Here is a 22890-nt window from a genome sequence, read left to right as displayed (position 1 = left end):
ATGCTCTTATTATTCACATTTTACAGTTGAGGAAACTGAGGCAGATAGCAGTACCTTGATTTTCCCAAAGCCACAAAACTAGTGTTTTTTTTTTTTTCAGGTTTTTGCCAGGCAAATGGGGTTAAGTGGCTTGCCCAAGGCCACACAGCTAGGTAATTATTAAGTGTCTGAGACCGGATTTGAACTCAGGTACTCCTGACTCCAGGGCCAGTGCTTTATCCACTGTGCCACCTAGCCACCCCACTAGTAAGTTTCCAAGGCCAGATGAACTCAGATTTTTCTGACTTCAGTCCTAGCACTTTATTCACTAGGTGTGCCTAGTGAATTCACTAACTGGATCATGGAGTTCATGAAAGATACTGGGGTTGGATATACAGATTTGGGATTCATTTGTATATAGTTGAAGTCATGTTTATAATTGAAGCCATGGGAATGGAGAAAATTATCTAAATAAAAAAATATAAATTGGAAAAGAAGTCAGATTAGAGAAGATTGAGGAAAGAGATTTTTTTTTTTAGGATTTTGCAATGCAAATGAGGTTGAGTGGCTTGCCCAAGGCCACACAGCTAGTTAATTATTAAGTGTCTGAAGCCAGATTTGAAGCCAGGTACTCCTGACTCCAGGGCCAGTGCTCTTTCCACTGTACTATCTAGGCGCCCCCAGCTAGATGATTTCTAAGCTCCCTTTTGGTTCTGAAGCTATTATCCTATGGTATATAAAGCCTCTTTTAATTAAATTCTACAGTCCTATGGTCATTTTTTTAGAAAGACATACTGACTCTGGAGGTCTGAAAACATGGGTTTAAATTCTAACTCTGACACTTACTATCTATATACAAGTCTTTGAAATGACAGTGAAGTATAAGGGTCAGTACACTAGACTTTGAGTCAGAGACCAAGGCTGAAATCCTGCCTTAGACACAAGTGACATCACCCTGGGCAAGTCATTTAACTCCTCTTTTTCTTCATTTCTTCATATGTAAAATGGGGGATATAGACCAAATGGTCTTTTCCAACTCTAAATCTATGAACCTATGTCTAACCATGTATCTTTTGCCTTTCCCTTCTCTAGTGATGGCAGAGTGGAAGCAGGTACTATTCAGATAGACAGCTCTTGATTGTATCTGATCATGGCTTTTATCCTTACTTCCCCCTCCCATTCTAGTGCATGCTATTTGTGGTATCTGGAACAGAATGAAACATCACTGCTGTGGACCTCCCAGGAATACTACTATTTACCACAATGGCAGCTTAAGGAGAGAAAGTATCAGGAAGATTTGTGCTACACCACACCTCTCAGCTTTAAATCTGTACCCAGATAAGTGGAGCAGTATATAGAACCCCGAGTCTAGAGTCAAAAAGACCTGAGTTCAAATCTGAATTCAAACACTTAAATAGGTATATGAATCTGCCGAAGTCAGTTCATCCTGTTTGCCTCAGTTTTTTCAACTGTAAAATGAGCTTTGTGATAGCACCTAACTCACAGGGTTACTGGAAGGATTCAGTGATATAATTCTAAAGCTTAGCACACAGCCAGTGTGCCTGGCATAATAGGTTTGCAATTTGCCCTACTCCTTTTACTTTTCTTCACAACAGCACCCCCCCCCCCCCCTTTTTAAGGCTTTTTGCAAGACTTAAGTGGCTTACCCAAGGCCACAGCTAGGTAATTATTAAGTGTCTGAGGCTGGATTTGAACTCAGGTACTCCTGACTCCACGGCTGGCGCTCTATCCACTACACCACCTAGCCACCCAATCCATGCCCTTTTTTCATGACCATGTAAAGACTGGTTTCATCCCAGATACACGAGATTCCTTCCTTCTCTCTGACTCATGTTGAGATCATAGCGAGACAGAAGAGGACAACAGAACTACCTTGTTGCCACCACCAAAGGATGCTGTCTCAATTTAGCTATCAGCCATTGATGCTCCAGGTCTCCCTCAATATATGGTATTTGCCTAACCTTCCTCTGTACAATGATGCCTCCTCCTTGGGATTTTTTGCTCTTGGACTCAGTCCATGATTCTTGCCTTGTCCTCCTGATCAGCTGCCTTTGTGAGCTCCAGGTTTTGACCTTAGCCCAAATTTCTGTTTGTTCTCCTGGACCTTGGTTTTTTGACACGCCCTAGCCCACACCCTTCCATCTCCAGGTGTGTTTTTCTCTCTTAAGGCCTATCTCTTGCCTCTAATCTCTGGTGTGCAATGACCTGATTTCCCAAACCTTTAGGGGGTGGAGACACAGAAGTTATCCTAAATATTTTAATGCCAAAAGCCAAACAAGAGGGAAAAAAACAGGGGTTACATACTTGTAAAATGAGTTCCTTTAGGAGATAGCCTTATTCTTTGTATTTACATTCTCAGAATTAAGCACATTTCTGCCTCATAAAAGGTACTTAATGTATTCTATATAAGTTCTAAGAATTCATATTCCAACTTCTTGTCTTAACTGTTTCATCTCAGGTACTGAGGTAAAATTTTACCTTTCTCTCAGAGTCCTTCAAAAGTAAAGCATGATAATGAAATGTAATTTGTTTGAGCCCTCACCAATATGCTTTCTCCTCTCCTAAACCCCAGATTATTATCGAGACTAGTTTAGTCAGTCAGTCTTAAATGACTTTTACAAAAGGTTATTTACTAAGGTAATGTGGAAAAAAGAGTTGTGACATTTTCCCCCTACTATATTTAGAGGCTATGGTTGGACTCAAGCTTAGGGATAAACCACTGCTTCTGGTTGTTGGAAGTCCTTTCTTCCCATTCAAGGATACCCAGGAAGTTCCCCTTAAGCATAGTAACTCTGCTTGTCCTTGGCTCCCAATGCAGACACTGTCATTGCTGTCCTGGGAGACAATGCTAGGATACTAAAGAGAAGATCAGAAATCCAAAATTTTCTGAACCCTTTAAAGGCTGTGAAAAGTCCTCTGGTGAAGGGGAAAGAGAAAGAATATTTGTGCAGTGCAGAAGCCTAGGCCTATCTTTCCCTTCCAGGTGGTTTTTTACTCAGGGGTGTTACTGGAAAGTCAAGCTTATTCTAATTTTTAGAATTTTCTGATTCCAGATCACTGGATGCCTTTATACAGGAGCTAGAGAACATGATAAAATTCCTCAGTCAATTGGAACAGACTTGTGGTTTGATATTATTCTACTTGATCAAATGGGCTTTTGAAGACTGAGTATAAAGCTTATGATTGATTATCTTATTATTTACTTTAAATGGGATAGGGTTGAATAAATCAATCAGTCCTATCCTTATATTTATAAATGCTTGTTTATTAATTGTTTGGGGAGCCTTAGGGTTCAAATAAATGATTGGTTCTGGAAATGGTTTTGGCCAACTGTTTCATCTACTAGTATATAGTGAAGTTTCTGGATTAGTTTACCAATTAGGAACAGAGGAATTCCCTGAAATTTCAGGATCTTTATACCAAGAACTCTGCGTCTTAAGTTAAATGGTATATTTTCTTATCTGTTGGGATGAACTGCCCATTGGTCTGCCCCTTACCTCACAAGGAATTGTCATCTAGTAGACGATATGAAAGAATTAATTTAATAGATCTTGGAGACTTTCATTATTTTCTTTTAACTTTAAAATAGCTAACTATTGAATTCATTGGCTTAGCTATAGAAGCAGAAATAATGGTAAAATAAGTCAGTTCCTTCAGGCAAGACCCAAAGCCAGAATTTTTCTTGGAATACACTTGCCCTGATTAATCTTTTTTTAAAGAAGATTTGGCCAGGTCTACTTGAAATGAATTAGCAGAAAGATTCACTAAATTGGGGGGGGGGGTAATTAACCACTGATTGACTCATACTCTTCTTGTAATATATACTCACACAGAGTCCTATCTTCATTTGTATCCAAATCTACAGCAATTCTTCCAGCATTCCTCCCCTCCTGACAGAAATGAATAATATATAATATGGAAGAGCCTCTCTAAGTTACGGGGTAACAGATCTGGTTCATAGATAATTTGATCCAAGGTACAATAAGAACTAGGCTTATCCATATGTTATCCTGCCTACCTCATTGGATAAATGGGGATGTCTTGATAGAGATTCCCTTTTTCTAGTCCCCACTCTGAGAACTGCAACTTTCCTAATACTCTTCCTATTCCTGATCCTTGAGATTAAATTCCACAATGATCAGGATTACCAGTCACAGTTTTGGTGAATTCTGGAGCTTCAAAGGATTTAATAGATTTGACCTTCATTCTGCAAAGATAGCTTCCCTCTAGGCCTTGACTTCTCTTTCTGGTTATATTGAGTTAAACAGCAGGCCCCCAGTTCTATCTGAACTAGTGATCCAGGAGATTTTGTCTTTTTTTTTATTCAGTATGGCAATATTATAATTGTTCAATTTTTTTTTTTTTTTTGGCAAGGCATTGGAGTTAAGTGATTTGCCCAGGGTGATATAGCTAAGTCTGAAGTCAGACTTGAATTCAGGTCCTCTTGACTCCAGGGCCATTGCACCACCTAGTTGTCCTCTGCCCAGTCTTAATATCAACCATTCATATACTTCCAAGTACTTCTTGGCCATTTGTTGCCATGATTTTCTTAATTTTGATATTGCTTGGAATTTAGGAAATATAACATCTTACTTAATATATTACTAGAAGCATTGGCTGCAGTAGATATCTACCTTCCCTAGATATGGCCCCTAGGTAGACTATAACCAATTGTCTCTTGCCAATTCTGGGATTTCTGGAATATATTCAATTTTGGGACATATTCATATATCATCATATTGGTCTTGTAGTCTTGCTATTAACTTAGTCCTAGAAGCATGAAACCCAACTATATAATCTACGCATTCAAGAATTCCTCAGAAAAAAATGTTATAAAAAGAATAAGGAAACCTTCTGTGTCTCCTACCAGGCCTTTAATACGGAGCAGGGAATTGAGGCTTTGCTATGATTAAAGAGTCTTGAATTCTACTATTATCTGGAATTAATATTGGACCAGCTGGCTCAGATGGTGCAATTAGTCAAACCTGGCCTCCAGGGAGTGTCCAATCTGATTTGGATGCTGGAGGGTAATGAGCAGAAAATACCCTTTGAGATATGTCATGGCCCATATGAATATTGGAGTAGGCCATATGGCTTATACAATGACCCTGCACTATTTCCTGGGTCCACAATTTCCATTTTTGAAGAATTGATGAACAGTGCGGCATGATGTAGCTTGGCTCAATAAAAGTCTCATCTGTGTCTGAGATCTCTCTCAACATTTTGAAACCATCTGAACCATTCTCCAGTGCCTAGACTAACACCACTGCCAATTGAAAAAGTAACAACTGAAAAAGAAGAGATGGAATTCATGGAGAACTTATATAAATTCACTTAAGGGGAAAGTTGTATTACAATACCAAGAGATATGTGATGTCTCAAAAGTTTGGAAAACTTCATTTTCAGTTTTACCCTGATAGACCTGTACAGAAATATTTAAAGGCATTCTAATAGCTGTCAGATGCAGGTAGTATATTCTTTGAGATCAAATAACATATTTCCTTGTCTTCCTTTTGGCAACAAACATCTCCCCAAATTGGTGAAGGTGTTCCACCAATAATATTTGTACTCATGAAAAACTTCTAGGGAATTGATGGTATCCCAGCCCACACTGAAAAGAAGAGGAGGCCGGGCAAGGGTGTGCTGGTTTAACAACCAGATTTTTGGAGGAAAAAAGTATTTTTGATATATTCAAGTTTAATTTTCTTATTAAGATTTTCTCCATCAGAGGTTTAAAAAGCATTTTTAGTGTTTATTTCTGAAATGTAAATGATCATCAAGATAACTAGGTGGCACAGTGCATAGAGTGCCAGGCCTGGAGTCAGGAAGACCTGAATTCAAATTTGGTCTTAAACATATACTTAAATACACACTAGCCTTAAAAACAATTAAATATATGTGTGACCCTGGGCAAGTCACTTAATCCTGTTTGCCTCAGTTTCCTCATCTGTAAAATGAACCGGAGAAGGAAATGGCAAACAACTCCAGTACCTTTGCCAGAAAATCCCAAATTGAGTCAGAAAGAGGCAGATAGGATTGAAATGATTGAACTACAACTGTTCATGCTGAAAATTTAATAAAAGGTCCTTGAGAGCCAATTCAAACTAGATTCAGCACACCCCCAGAAGGCTATCATGGCTCTGCTTTAAAAGGACATTCTATCTGACTGGTTTCTCATGTGAGTAGTCACCCTTAATTTTGTCTTTTTTCCTCATTTGTACTAGTGCTTTCTCACACCTGTTCCATGCAAGTCTTCTGTCTGTCCTTAGATCTTCGGCTCTTGGACTCAGTTCATGACTTCTGTTCTCAGGTTATGGATTGTTTACCTGTCTAGTCCTGCCTTCAACCTCAACCCACATTTCTATTTACTCCTTTGGATCTTGATTTAAACATTGCTCCCTTTCTCTTCAGTTGTGTTCTTTACCTCTGGTTTTGTTGATTGTTTCTAATCTCTCTGACACTTCAGGCCCCTTTGAACACCCTCACTTATGACCTTGGGCCTCAGTTTATTCTCTTTTCATCATCTATTTTCTCAAATATAAAATGAGGGGGGTGGACTTGTTGATCTCTGAGGTCCCTTCTGGTTCATTGAACCAAAGTACTAAAGCCACAAGCCTCCTCTCAAGTTAAACAATTCATAGCCTTTCAGTTGCTGAGGAATTTTCCATGTTTTATGTAAGAAGAAACTTGAGTACCATCTTACCTTTTCTGACCCTTTCTGTGCATTATTTTTCCTATTTAGCACTGTGTTCAGGACTGACATCCTCAAAGTCAGTATAGATTGAATATTGCATAGAGAGCTGTCCTTAGAGCCAGAAAGACCTATGTAAAATCTTATTTCTGACACATTTTAGCTATGGGACCTGTACTAGTCAATTCACCTCTCAATACTTGAATGAAATTATATGGAAAGTGCTATCCTGCTGTAAAAGTGGGAGCATCTTCATTTGAGAAATCTACCTGCATTAATACATAGGTCCAGTTCCTTATCCCTACTAATATTATGTATGATAGTTTGCCTGAATTTCCTTTTAGAATTTAGCAGTTGAACTATTACTGAGGATTTTAAGGAAACAATTCTGAGCCAACAACAGCTCTGAACAAGTACAGTCTCTCTCTGTTTCTGTCTTTCTTACTCTTTCTCTGTCTCTTTCTTTCTCTCTGTTGCTTTGTCTCTGTCTCTGTCTCTGGTATCTGTCTCTGCTTCTCTCTCTCTCTTTTTCTCTCTCTCTCTCTTTCTCTCTCTCTCTCTCACTGCTGGATCAGCTCTTTTGGAACCCTGTTCTTTCCTGTGACCCGTAGAGAGTGCAAATGAACTGTCTTGATGGATGACTGGTATTTATTGTCATCCAGGTGGTTTGGGGACATGATCATATCTGGCAAAGGGGCCACAGTCACAGGATTCTAACCATGCCAAGTTTTCTTTTACATGATCTGTATGGAGTAGAGTGACAGAGCCAAGCTGAGCTGACATTCTCCAGCCTGGCTGTTTCCTGATTGTCAAACAATGCTGATCACACATGAAAATGTGCTCTCTGATCTAAGGCCAAATTGGGAGTGTATATGCAAGAAGGGGGTGAGGGGAGAGGGGTGGCTAGGACTGCATTGGTCTGGGTGGGCCAGGGACCCCTTTCCTGTTTAGCAAAGGTAGCACCCTGTGGGGGCAATGATCTTCAGCATCCTTCAGGATCCATTTATCATAAATACTGTGGAGAGGTTGGCATGGTTTTCCTTTAAGGAATGTGTGATTGGGATAAATCATTTTGTCAGTCTCTTCCTTTTCAACATTATTTACTCAGGTGAAATCATGTAAGAATGAACTTCATAACTCACTGATTGTTAGGAAAGGAAAGAACTTCACAAACCATCTAATAGCATTCTCCTTTTACAAATGAGAAAACTGAGACCTAGAGAGGAGATTTTTGCTCAGAGTTATACAGTCAGTCAGTTATAGAATTCCAGTGATCTCTCTACATCATAAAAATGTCACAATGCGTAGATGTGAGAGGGGTTGTATCTCCCTCCTTCCCTCCTCTCCTCCTCTCATCCCCTTTTTCTTGTCCTGGAAGTGGTTTTACTTCATCACCAGCAGAGAATCTAATGATGAAGGGCAGGGGACTTAGGGACAAGAAAGCACTGTGGAATGGAAAGCACATTGGTCTTAAACTCTCCCTACAATTACCAATTATATGAGCTCAGGTAAATCACATGACCTATCTGAACTTCAGTTTCTTTCTCTGTAGAATGAAGATAATACCTCTTGCATTCCTTGTCTTACATATCTGCTATGAGGAAATTATTTATAAACCTTAAATACAATCAATCATTACTAAAATAGGGAGTATTATTGTTTCTAAAACCCAGATGAAAATAATAGCAGCAGGAGTCTACATAGACACTGTCCCTCTCTCTTACAACACTCTGAAGATCATAGATTTAGGATTTGAAAAGGACCTTAAAGATCATTCAGTCCAAACCCCTCAGAGACTTATCCAAGATCATCCAACAATTATTCAGCAGTCAGGCTATTTGAACTTAGGGCTTTTGACTTCAGAGATATACTCTTAAGGCTCTCTGCATCATGCTTCCTCACTTTTTTGTTTTTGCAAGGCAATTTGGGTTAAGTGACTTGCTCATGATCACACACAGCTAATCAGAATCAAGTGTCTGAGGCTGGATTTGAACTCAAGTCCTCTTTACTTCAGGGCAGGTGCTCTAATCCATTGTGTAATCTAATTGCCCCATTGTCTCCCACCTTTACAGCTGATAGTGGCTAAATCCCCTGAGAAGAGTTAGCATGAATTCAGCGTTGGTCTATATGTAATTGACTCTCCTATCTATCTATACAATCTTAGTCTTTCTCCTGAACTCCAATACTACATATTATCAGTTCCACTTGGACATTTTGAACAGGATGCTCCATAGGCATCTCAACCTTAAGATGTTCAAAATAGAACTTGTCTTTTTACCCAAATCCTACTTGTTTTCCAACTTCCCTATTATTATAAAGGACACATTTCTTCTAGAAATCCAGGCTTGCCACCTTGATGAGAAAAGATGAGCTCTCTTTTGAATATGTTGAGTTTGAAATGGCTATGGGAATCTAATTCAAAATGTGCAATGGGCAAGTGGTGTTGTGGACAGAGCACTGGGCTTGGAATCAGGAAGACTCATCTTCATGAGTTCAATTCCAGCCTCAGATATTTACTGGTAGTGTGATTCTGGGTAAGTCATTTCACCCTATTTGCCTTATCTGTAAAGTAAGCTGAAGAAGGAAATAGGAAATTAAGCATTGGATATGACTGAAACAACCAAATAATAATGATGACAACAAAATGAATAAGAGATAATAAATGAATGAGATGATAATAAAATGAGAGAGAAACTAGGGCTAGATAAATACAGCTGAAAGTTGCAGAGATAATCATTAAAACCATGGGAGCTGAGATCACTAAGTTAAATGGGATAGAGGAAGAAAAGAAAGAATTCAGGACATATATTTGGAGGGGGGAAGGGGATAATCACCTTTAGAGTAGGATCTAGTAAAGGATACTAATTAGTTATGGTTACACAGGAAGGAGACCCAGGAGACACCAAAACCTAAAGAGAGTATCCAGAAGAACAGTTTCAAAAGTTAAAGTGAATAGAGTGCCTGGCCTGGAGTCAGGAAAACAAGACCCTAGGCAAATTATTGACCTTGTCTGCCTCACTTTCCTCATCTATAAAATGAGCTGAAGAAGAAAATAGCAAACCACTACAGTATTTCTGTTAAGAAATTTGCATATGGAATCACAAAAGTCAGTCACAATCAGAATGACAAAACAACATAATGATTCCTTCTTCTACCTTATGACCGCTAAACCCTATATCCCTCAATTCTTTCCCAGGCCATCACCCCTGCACTAGCTACATTCTCCTTTCTCCTCTGAACTTTGCTCTTATTTATTTATTGCTGAACTGATTTAGACAAAAATCATACAGTCATACTGACTGAGTCCTGACTCTAGGCCAAGAACTCTATTCACGTACCACCTGGTTGCTTCAAAGGAATCATATGATAGGGAAAGGTGGGGATAATAAAATATTATCAGATAAAGAAATTTCAGGGGCAGCTAGGTGGCATAGTGGATAGAGCACTGGCCCTGGAGTCAGGAGTACCTGAGTTCAAATCTGGCCTCAGACACTTAATAATTACTTAGCTGTGTGGCCTTGGGCAAGTCACTTAACCCCATTTCCTTGCAAAAAAAAAAAGAAATTTCAATATTTATGAGCATGGCAGTGGAACATATATATATATATATATATATATATATATATATATACACACACACACACACATAGGTAATAACAAGATCAAAAGTTTGATCCTTTCTTTGTGATGCTGATATGGAATAAGGTAGTTAAGAGAAATTAAGTAGATTGAGGAGAAGTTAGGGTCTTTGAGGAAATATCAATACGTATATTGAAGTCTTCTAGTGTAGTGGAGAGAAAGTCTGGGACCACACACTGAAGGAAGCAGAATATCCTGAGACTCAAGAGATAACAGCCACTATAATTTTTATTGGAGAATATTTTTTGGATTGAATGAGGAATGAAGGAGAAAAGGTTACTGGATGATGTTGGTAATGGGAGAGCCTGGAAATGGTAATGGGGTGGAAATACCTCTTTTCCATCATGACCAGTGACTCAAATGAAAATGAAAATGGGACTGAAAATGGTGGCCAGGAATGAAGTGTCATTCAAAGGGAGTTAGGCCTCAGTGAGAACCAGACGATGTAGGTATGGGGAAAGGAAAAGGCTTAAGAAAAAAAAGTAAATTTGTTAGCTATGGAGTAGGCATTCCAGAGAAAGAAATAAATGGAGTGGTAAGTCTGGAGTAGGATTATGGTGAGGGGTAAAAAAAGGGGATTTGGTTGAGGGAAATGACAGTAAGGGAACAAAGTAGGAGATGGGAATGGAATAATGACAACCAAGGAGTTCAGAATCTTGGGAATAATTTGGAAATTTATGCTAACCATTGAGAAATGGGTCTAGAGAGAGGTCTGTTGAGGAAAGAAAATGACTAGATTTTTTAAGGTCCTCTGTTGAGGTCTAGCCTGGGAAAATTTTTTTGAATCTTAATTCTGTTCTATCATGTGTTAGCTCTCCTCTCAACTTTGTATCATTTGCAAATTTTTTGTTTAGATTAGATGTATATTTTCTTCTTGAGTGCTTCCCAACACTTCCTGCGCTGACACAGTGTTCCACTGTTAATTCTTTTTTTTAAAATATTTTTTTTTATTTAAGGTGCATTGGGGTTAAGTGACTTGCCCAGGGTCACACAGCTAAGTAATTATTAAGTGTCTGAGGCCAGATTTGAACTCAGGTACTCCTGACTCCAGGGCCAGTGCTCTATCTACTGTGCCACCTAGCTGCCCCCGCATGGATAATTCTTGACAAAGGAGGGACTCATCTCAGGTTTCCTGACTCCAAGATTGGCTCTCTAGCCATCATAACACACTACTTCTCCCTGTGCCTCAGCCTGGCCTTTTTCCTTTCTTAAAAATCTTAAGATACTGCAATCACTCCTTTCCAAGGTGACAATTATTTCTACTTTAGGATCCAGTTCCTTCTTTTTGGTAAGAATCAAGTCCAGCAGAACAATTCAACACATTGATTCCTCGTTCTTTTGAAAGATGGAATTTTCATTAAGGCAAACTAGAAAATAATTCTTATTTTATTTTTTTAAGCATTTCCTCAATTGATCTGAATATGGCATGATCTCAAGATCCATTATCTCTTTGGTTTTGTGCTTTGGACTCTCTTCATCTTTCTCTTGTTCTTCCTAATATGTGATAGACAATATGTCAGATTACCAAAAAGACACTTTATTTTTCTTGTTGTTAACATTGTCTCTGCTTTTTTTCTTCTTCTCACCCCTACTACATCTCTCTTAATTCAATCTGTTTGCATTACTTTTTTTGTCTCCTCTCTTGCATTGTTGATGCATACTGAAGTTCATAATCCATAAAAATTCTCCAGTCTCTTTTGGACTAACTGCTCTTTAGCCATGTCTCCCCCATGTTATATTTATGAAGTTAATTATTTGAAACAAAACATAAGACTGTCACTCCTTATTAAAAGTCATTCTATTCAATTTAACCTAACCTTGAGATATTTGTAAAATGCTTAACATAATGCCTCACACATAGTAGATGTTACATAAATACTTATTCTCTTCCCTTGTCAAAATGGATGTTGGTTGCCACTGGATTCTTATATAAATTTTAAAGAGAGGTCTTGTAATAGAAAAATATTCCTAAGAAGAAAACTAATTATAAGGTCTTAGTCTCTTATTACAGATTAATACGTCTAATCCCAGAACATTCTTTAGTTCTAAACTTACTTTTCCTTTCCCTTTCAGGGGAAAAGCCTTGATATTTTCTAAACATACAATTCTATTAGGTCTTCTCACTTTCAGCCTTTTTAATTATTCCATTCCTTTTATTTTTTTTATTCATGCTTCTATTTATCATTCTTTCTCTGGAGGTGGATAGCATCTTCCTTCATATGTCCTTTGCAGTTGAATCAAGTAATTATACAAAATAACTTTGACCAATATTGTTGTTCAAACAATATTGTTGTTACTATATACAAAGTTCTCTTGGTTCTGCTCATTTCATTCTTCATTACTTTATATAAGTCTTTCCTTATTTTTCTAAAATCAACCAGCTCATCATTTCTTACTGCACAGTAATATTCCCTCAAAATCATATACTACAACTTGTTAGCCATTCTTCAATTTAATTTCATTGGAATGAATTACACTCTTACACAGACATAATCCATTTATGTCCTTCCTTCCCACCCTATATTTTAGGCGTAACTATGAGATTGAATATGTCTCTTTGCTTTAAGACCTTTTGTTTGTTTTACTTGTTAGCCAGCTTTGTGCATTTGAAGTTAGATATCTGAAGTCAGATATTTTATTGATAATTCCTTTTTTGTATTTTGTCTTCTGTGAATTGCATCTCTACTGCTATTCTTCCTATGGTAACTGCTTGTACCTTCCTATGCTGTGGCTACTCAAACTCAGTATACTTGCCATTTGTCTCCCTGCCTTTTTTCTCCTTTTGATTAGATGTACAAGATTCTGGGCTATATCTCTATCTCTATCTGTCTCTATCTGTCTCTCTATCTGTCTCTCTATCTCTATCTGTCTCTCTATCTCTATCTCTATCTCATCTCTATCTCTATCATCTCTATCTCTATCTCTATAGCTATAGCTATAACTATATCTATCTGCCATCTATATCTAATTATGCATATATGTGCGTACATATGATATGATGAAACTGCATCTTAGAGAGTTGATGTTACTTTCCCAAGATCACAAAATTAGTCATGACAGAATTGGATCTAAAAACTAAAATCTCAGTCCCTAGGATTTTCCTTTTCTGTCCTGCACTGCTTGAGAATCTAGGAAAGAAATGTTCTTCACTATGGAACTGGTCTCTCTGAATTATTGTCTTATTTGATCTTATCTCTAACACTTAATTCTAGTGATTTCCCTTTATTATCTTCAATTTATCCTGTACCATATTTTGTTTGTACATAATTAATTACATGTTTTCTCCTTCACTAGACTGGTAGTTTCTTGAGAGTAGGGATATTGTTTGCCTTTTTTCTTTATTTCTTTTTTGTATCCATAGAACTTAGCATAGTCCCTGACCCATGTGTCCTTAGACAAGGGATTGTTTCTCTGACTTTTAGTTTCCTACACTTATGACTATTGTGGTTATAGAGGTGGTGAGTTTTCAAAGATTCAAAGTTCTGGCAGGTCTCACCAGACTAATAAAGTTTTGAGTATGGTCCAATTACCAACATAGCTATGGCTCGTTACTAGCAGGTGGGTCATAAGGTGATGAATTCTTTGAGTATGGCCAATCAGGAACCATACTAAAAAGTAAACAAACAAACCCTAAACTTCAAATGGGAATAAAGTAGTTCTTGTGAAAAATTGCTCTGAAAACCTTAAGATGCTATAACAATGTGAGATATTTTTTACTATTTCAGTTTTGTTTCTATTCTCTCTATAGCAAACTGGACCCATCAGTGCCACCCTGGTGATGACTCGTCCTATCAAAGGGCCTCGGGACATCCAGCTAGATTTGGAAATGATCACTGTAAACACTGTCATCAACTTCAGGGGCAGTTCTGTCATCCGACTGAGGATATATGTGTCACAGCATCCTTTCTGAGTCCTAAGCTGGAGTTTTTAACACTCCTCTATGCCAGAGAGAAGAGAAAAAAAGAGAGAAAAAGGAACTTTATCCCTTTCCTGCTGAATGTTTTTCTCAGGAGTCAGTGCTAACTCTGACTCCTCAATCAGTATCACCCTATTGATCTGCTGGTCCATGACACTCTGAGGGAAGCACTGCCCCCATCCCCAGAAGTTTCTATGATATGTGGAAGTGTATTATCACGTAGCTCCTTTTGATATCAGTGGTGATTTTAAAATTTGGTTATTTCTGTCTTTTTTTCTCTGATTAGGTTTGACCAGGGTATGATTATAATGCAAGGGACTGTGAACACCTCTCCTCTGCTCAGTCCTTCCCTTTTCTTCTTTCCCCTTCCTATCTGGAGCTCCAGTGCTGCTTTGCAATGGCCCCAAAGAACTGGTGGAGAATACTGGGTGTAGCTAGTTTGCTCTTGCATGTACTGAGAAGGCTATAAAAGTCAAATTGTGGCAGGATGTAAGCATTTTTATAGAGTTTGTTTAAAAAAAAAACATGTCTGGAATTGTCAACCATAAAAGAAGTTTCAGTTGTTCCTAAATTTGTCTGATGGTTTAATCCTTTCTTGACCATCTTGGGCTCATGAAAAAAAAAAGAATGGGAATGGGGAATATGGGGGTGGTATAAAAAGGTTTCAACATGTCCTTAAAAATTACTTTCATATTTGATTTTTCCAAACCCATTTTCATACCCATTGTAGCACAGCATATGATAATATATATATATATAACTAACTTCAGTAGTCTGAGGATTGATGGTTCCACCCTTTGGAGTAGATATTCTTTTCATAGATGCAAAGTCCAATTGTTTCACATCTTACCATATGGTCTTCATGAGATACCTTGTCTGAAAAAAATCATCATATGATGACCAACCCTCTAATGATCACCTTTATCATAATAAGTCATATTTACATAACACTTTAGTATATGAAAATACAAACATCAAGCCAATTCAATGAGGTAGGGAGTACAAGAAGTGTTATCTCCATTCTATAGATGAGGAAACTGAGGTTTAATGAAATGATTTCCCAGAAATATTTGGAACAATTAAATGACCAAGCCAGGACTCAAGTCCAGGTTTTCTGAATCCAAGTGCAGTATAATTTCTACTACAGTCCTTTGTCTATTCCAGAAGGACCCTTTAATCATATGTTCTCTAGAATTATTCCACAAATAAAATTTGGAGGTAGAGGACTCCAACCCAATTCAGTGATAAAAAATATATATATATATTTTTTCACCTTGACTTGCCATTATGAGACAACTCTAGATTTTACTTAGCCCTAGAGTTATTGAGGCCTAGAGCAGAAAGATCATGAATCATATTAAAGTAAACTATTTTCAATAGTTTTTAGTGAGGAAGGAGAGGTTAATCTTGAGTTAGCCAATGGATTTGTTATATTTTGATCCTTAAATCTTTTAAACTCTTGGGAATTCAGTCTCCTAATCTAGAAAATTAAAGGACTAGACTAGATCTCTAGGTCTTTTTTCAGCTACAAATTTTGTGATCTATTTTTTAAAAAAGATAACTGCTTGTTAGTATTCAAAATCATCCAATGTAAGGATGAAATAAAGTTTTGGTAGACTTTATTAATCTAGAAAGTCTGTCAAGTCCTTGCCACAAAGTGTACTTAGATGCTACTCAGAGTATCTGACTAAACAGCATCTTTCCTGTTTATTAGAATCTTGGGTTTTTTTTCCCCTAAGATATTTTTCCCCTAAGATATTTCTTTTAACCCTCCTAAAATCTTCCACTCAATTTGGTAGGGTAAAGTGGCAGATGTGGAAAGTGAATGCCGCTGACTGAGGTTACAGACTTAATTTGTGGTATAGGATGGAGAGGGACTATCAAGGCAATTTGGTAATGGACTTGATGGTTGGTGCTCTGGAATCCCCAAGGGAATTTGAGGTCTTGGTAATGATGACCAATTTGGAGACTAGACAGGTAAGTCTTGATCTCTAACAGTAAATTCATTACAATCAAGTTGGAAGGTAACATTGATTTGAGGTAGTTTTTTTAATTAGTTAAGTAATTTGTTGGGAGTTATATCTTATTTGTTTTATAGCTGGAATGGACCTTAGTGATCATCTAATTACCCCCCCCCCCCAATTTTACAAATGAAGAAACTGAGACCTGAGAGGACCAGGTTGGATGAAAATGATGCAAGTGGCAAGTAGCACCTCTGAGACTGTACTAATATTCCCCCTCTAAAACTGTTGGATCTTCATTAGGGAAATCACCTCATATAGATTCTTGAATAAGTGCCAGGAAAAGCAGGGAGTTATCATACCCTTTAATAATAATAAAGGTTGTCCTTTATTCTTGAAGAAGACTATAACATCAGAGAGGTGATGCCATGACAAGCACATGAATTAGATTTGAATGAGGGGGTGCTCTGCTAAGTCACCAGCCCCATTTTTTCCCTCCAGAATCATCTGGGCCCAGTGATCAGATAGGAATCAGGATGACTGGAGATGACTCTGGATGCCAGGCAATCAGGGTTAAATGACTTACCCAAGGTCACACAGCTAGTAAAAGTCTGAGGCTGGATTTGAACTCTCACCCTGACTCCAAGGCCAGTGCTCTACATATAGTGCCAGCCCTTTTTACTTTCATGTAGATATATTTCCTCCTCCCAAGAAAGAATCCTGGTATGCCTTTTTATGAGGAAAGATATTTTTATATGTCCACACTGCCTACCTGCTCTTATAGTCTTTGGCAGTTTTTAAACTGAAAACAAGCACCTTCAAATTATTTCCATTTGCAATTATTCAGTCAAGTTCTACTGACCAAGAGAAAAACTGCTAAGAACCAGACTCACAGCCTGGAAAACACACATCTTGTTATTTCACCATTTCATTCCACACACCCTGCTGTCTGCTGGTACAGTTCCATTCTCTAGACTCAGATCATAGACTTACAGACTGTTAGAGTTGGAAGGAACCTGATGGCTCATCTATTTCAAATCCTTTTTACAGATCAGGAAAATATGGGAGACAGGGTGGAGAAGTATAAAATCCCTTTCTCTGAAGAGGACTTGGGTTCAAATTCCATTTTAGATGCTTACTATCTATGTAATCTTGAACAAGTCACCCTACCCACTCAGGCCCACATTTTCATATCTATAAAAAGATAATGGTGAACTAAAGTATCTTTGAGATTCTTTTATCTATAGATTCATAAGACCTAGATCCAAGATAAAAATACAGTTTTATCTCCCCCACCCCCCCACCTCATGGATTCTTCCCTTCTCATACAGATCAGTGAGGAGAGGTAAGGGTCTCAGATATTGACTTCCATTTTGGACTTCTGCACTTATAACTGCAAACCTGTACCGCTGAGTTCTTAAGTTTTAACACAATGGAAGGATCAGTTTTCATTTTACTCCTGGAAAAGAAGAAAAAGAGACTGAATCTTGGTGATTTAGAGACCCATTAGCCTCCAAGGTGCCATATCTGGAACTAAACTCAGATCTCTTAGGTCTGGACCTTGTTTGTTCACATCAAAATGTGGCACAGAGCAACTCATAAAAACCTTCAAAGACTCAAGGGGCTCCTTGGACATTAGATTGCTCTTTCAAAACAATACTGTGATGAGTTAAGTGTAAATGAATCAGGAGCATGTGGCTTCAATTTTCCTCAAAATACACTTGGGCTTAAAAATTAAAGGGGGGAAAAATGCTTGGGGCAACGTGTGCACTGTATTGCCAAACCCCAAACATTTGGGAAACAGTTCAAGAGACTCAGATCATTTCAACAAACTGTTTGCTTCACCCACCCCCAGGGAAAAGTAGGATGTTATTATTTTCACAAGATTGAGGATAAACTGGTTTTTGGGGCAACAACATTGTCTTCCATTGTGATGAGGATTGTTCTCCTCTATCACTTCTTCAGACATAAATCTTCCACACTTGACTTTAGTTAATCATTTCCTATGTTGGTGGAATGGGATTGCTTTCTCCTCCTTACCCTACCCTGCCTGAACACAAGAATTTAGAATCACAGAAAATTAACTCTCTAGAGACCTTAGAGAGACCCATCTCAGGGGGTTTTAGCTTGGAGTCTGTGAATGTTTTGGTAAAAATATTTTGACAACACTTATTTCAATATAATTAGTTTATTGTATGCTTTTGAAAATATAATTCGGAGTCCATAGACTGCACCAGACTGACACAGAGGTTAAGAATCACTAATTCAGATTAACCTAATTTTTCAGTTGAGGATCCAGAGGGTAAGAGAAGAGGAATCTTACCCAAGATCAATATCTAATTAGATCAAAGGAAACCAACCTTAAAAGGGGGAGAATAGTGAATTAGGATTTAGGACCAACAATCAGAATCTTTCCCAAGTTATAATTTTACCTAGTGATTTACTCATCATAGTGCTTTCTAAATGGGACAAAACTCACCTACCTATTATTATTGACTCATATGCTTGAAAACCTAGTTGGGTAACAGATTTGATCCTTGGGATGCTATTTTCCTAGTCTATGAAATCATTTAATTAATTTAGAAATTTTGATTTTTATCACACAATCATTGTAATTCAAATGTATCTTTGAGGCCCCAAAACTATTGTTTTGCAACCACAAAAGAAATTAAAGGATGTAGTAACAAACTGTGGAAAAAATACTAGACAAGGACATGGGAGAGACAAGCTTTGGTTCTAGCTCTGGCATTAGCTAAGTAATCTTGAGCAAACCACATCTCCTCCTAGCCCTGGTTTTCCTCTGTAAAATTAGAGGACCAGACTAGAAGCTCTTGAAGGTTTATTTGTAGGTCCAGCAATGTGGGGATCACTTAATCTATTTGGGCCTCAATTTTTCTATCTGTAAAAGGAGAGGAGTAAAATGATATGATTTTTAATATCCCTTACAGTTCTAAATTTGTGGTATGGTATTTTTAAAGACTATGAATGATAGTCCTTGCTAGGAAGCCTTACCATACTAAAAAGCACCCCAACTTTGGGAGAAGAAGAAGAGAAGGTTTGAATATGATTAATCATTTGAAGAAAAATGTTTTTGTTGCTGAAAACTTGTAGTGAGACTTCTTGATCTGTAATTGCTCCCCAAGAAGTAACAATAATCAGTAACTATGAGTGAAATGAACTCATTAAAAAGTGAACAGAAGTGTCAGCACAGAACAGATTGTTAATGGACTCTGATACTGGAAATCATGCTTTAGATGGCAATGATTAGCACTTTTTTTTCAGGTGACTGGAATGCTGTTGAGCACTAATGGCAATTCAAAGGCAGCCACACACAGAGCACTGTCACATCTATTGAAAGACACAGGATAGAGAACTATGCAATTGTGGTGCATTGGAGTCCTGAAAAAACACAGTGCTATTTGGTTGGCAGGGAGTCACAGGGTAGGTTTCACTTGAGGAAGGAGAATTTTTTGGTTTTATTCTGTTTCTCTTTCACCTTGGATCTTTATCTGATGCTCTCTTTTCAATATGCTATTCAATTTACATGAACTACTCCAGTCCTGGCTTACTTCTTATGATGTCTACTGTAATTTGAAGTAGTAAATGGCTAAAGTTTTTCTGAGGCTTTATATACAAATTCTTTCTTAATTTCTTTCTAGAATAGAATTAGATTTGCTATAATATTTATGAAGGGCCTTCAATATTACCCTTGTGAGAGTATGGCTCAATAACTTTTATCAAAAAATAAAAATATATTTGGGTCAAATTGGTCAAAGTCAATGAAGTTAAAATAAAGTCTTGCATGTTTAAACATGAGTTTATTTTAGTATGCTATTCCTTTATGCTGGCAATTGTAATGATTCATTAGTATGTATATTTCTTACTTTTTGAAAAAAATGGATATTTCCCCTTCAAATTTTATAGTTTCATATAGGGTCTCCCTCCCTCCCTGGTCCTATTTTATCCAGAAATGCTGAAAGACAATAATTTTTAAGTATTTTTCAAACACTGAAGCCTTATTAGATCATAATCTATTTCCTTTGGTAAAGTTAATGGTCCTTAATTAAAGAAATGTATCATTCTACATATTCAAGGAGAACAAATGATTCACTGCTTTGGATTTTCTTTCTATGATGAAGGATAATAACTGATCACTATTCACTGATTGTTGAACTCTAATAATAACTTATTGTTGGAATGTCCTCTTCTTTTCTAAGTACTCATGCTTCAAGGTTCATTCATCTTATTCCCTGATGCCCTGTAAAATCACTGAGTTTGGCAAACAGGTTTTATTCAAACTTTAGTAATATGTACACAGTAAGTGCTTAATGAATATTTATTATTTAATCATCAGGTGGAATTGCTAGTCACTAACATGAACCTATTCAGAAGGAAGGATCAGGTTCTGGGCCAGTTTGATGTCCATACTGGTGTTTATCGTGCTTTACCTCGTTGAACATTACTACTGGGGAGATAACAAACTTTCTGTGATTTTCAGAGTGGGCAACTTTCCCTTCCTCAATTCCAGTGATCCCTCAGAGTTGCTTTCTAGTATATGTAAATTATTGTGAATTTACCCAATCAGAATCAGTTCTTTACACCCACCTCTAGAAAATTTCTCTCCTGAACTCATTAAGTGATTTTTGTCATAATAGCACCATCTTTTCATAGGATAGACAGCAGTGTATATAATAAAACATCTACCACATGGTTGTACACTAATAAACCACCTAGATTCAGATAACCCCCTAGAATAGCATAAAGATCACACTGAAAACAGTAATTCTAGGAAAATTACCATTCAGTTTACTTAGCTGCCTGGTTACTCCTAAGGTCCAGCAAACAATACAACAGTCTACAACTGATGTTCCATTCAAATCCAGTATGGCTAGTCTTTAGGTAAAACTACTAGAACTCTGAACTTAGGACTCAACTTCTCCCAAGATTCAGAAACTAAGAACTCTAGACTTAACAATGGGAGTCAAGCATTCAGGACCAGTTGCAAAATGAATTCCCTCTAGATGTTGCTTTTCTTTTTTAGTATTCTTATACTAACATGCTAACATCATCCTGGCTAGTTTCTTATTTGTGGAACAAGAGAAGTTTCCTCAGCAACAAGTCCCCACAAGGAGAGCTTGCAACCATTCCATCCTTGCATTATCTCATTTAAACTTCAGGACAGCCATGGCAGGCTCCTGAGAGGAGGGATGAGACAAAGTTTCTATGCTTATTTTCTGGTATTTTCCAAGTAAATCATCATGTTGTGTATAAATAGAGAAATTGTTGCCTTCTTGTTGCAAATGTTTAGTCAACAAGTATTTATTAATAGAGTCAGCCACTGTTCTAAACTCTAACGATAGAAAAAAAAAGCAAAACACTTTCTGGGAATTCACAATCTAATGGAAGATACACATGCAAGCAACTATGTTAAAACAATGTCAGATGATATATATACTGGGTACATCAGAGACTCTTCCACTAAGGGGGATAGGGAAAAGTTTCTTGTAGAAGGTGGAATTTTAGTTGGGATTTGAAGGAAACCAGGAGACAAAGAAGAGTAAGAGAATTCCAGGCATGAGAGATTGCTAGTGAAAATGAATGGTGTCTTTAGATGAACTATTATGTGTCTTTAATTTCTATGTTTTTTCTCATTACTATCACTAGCATTCCTAGAACTAAATCAAACCATATTGAGGACAGGGGGGCATTCTAGTTTTAGTCTACTCTTTATTGACTTTGATATAGATTTTATATCATACTTAAAATTGGTCCTTCAATGACTATACTTTTATGATTTTTAGCATAGATGTTATACTTTGTAAAATGCTTTTTTTGGAAATCTATTGATATAATCATATAGTTTAGGTTGCTTTTGTTTTTTATAGGAGTGATGATGTTAATTGTTTTTCTAATTATGAACTATCCTTGTATCCTTGTTCTTGGCTGCATCCAGCTCTGTAATGGTGAATTATTTTTCAATATATTGGTGTAGTCTTTTTACTAGGCTTTAATTAAAATTTTTTTTTGCAACAATCACAGTGAAATTGGTCTATCATTGCTTTATCTATACTTCACTGGTTTAAATATTAGAACCATATTTGTCTCATAAAAGGAATTTGACACATATTTTTTTCTCAAATTTTGAGAATAATTTATTTGTTAATTACTTTAAAATCTGTTAAAATTCATTGGAAAATCCATGTCAGTGGAAGGTCTTTTTCTGTGATAGGAAAAAAAGGGTTTGAACATAATCCAATTTAACTTTTAGAGATTGAGTCTTTTAATATACCAATTTGTTAATTTGAATATTTTCTCTTTTGCAGATAATAATCCATTTAAAGAATTCAAATCTGATCAATATTTTCTTTCTTCTCTACCTTATAACTTCCTTTTCCTTTTTTTTAACTTTTGTAATTTACTTCTCTCTTTTTTTATCAACATAATTTGAAGTTTGACTTTTTTTATCTATGATTTTATCAGTAGAAATAGCAGTAAATATATTTCATTGCCATCTGTCTTGCCAGTGGCACTGAAGTAAACTATTCCCTTTTAAAATATGAACTCTGAGAAGAGGAACTATTCACTTTTTTGTAAATACCTTCACTGCTTAGCACATAGAAAGTGGTTAATAACTTCTTTATTCATTCTTTCCTTCATTCACTTAATTATCTAATTTTCAAGAT

General features: G+C 37.0%; 1 protein-coding gene across 1 annotated transcript in view; it reads left to right on the top strand.

The window, feature by feature from the left end:
• FBLN5 (fibulin 5) overlaps positions 1-22231 on the top strand; it is a gene marked incomplete at its 5' end in the record, with an annotated part of 86296 nt that extends 64065 nt beyond the window's left edge. The window contains one exon of the mRNA XM_074236268.1: positions 14079-22231. Coding sequence (XP_074092369.1) covers positions 14079-14240 — 162 coding nt within the window. The remainder of the gene's footprint in view (positions 1-14078) is intronic.
• Between the last annotated feature and the right edge of the window lie 659 nt (positions 22232-22890).

The sequence above is a fragment of the Macrotis lagotis genome, chromosome 4, assembly GCF_037893015.1.
Source record: "Macrotis lagotis isolate mMagLag1 chromosome 4, bilby.v1.9.chrom.fasta, whole genome shotgun sequence".
Taxonomy (NCBI): Eukaryota; Metazoa; Chordata; class Mammalia; order Peramelemorphia; family Peramelidae; genus Macrotis; species Macrotis lagotis.
This window is presented reverse-complemented; position numbering and strand designations above follow the sequence as displayed.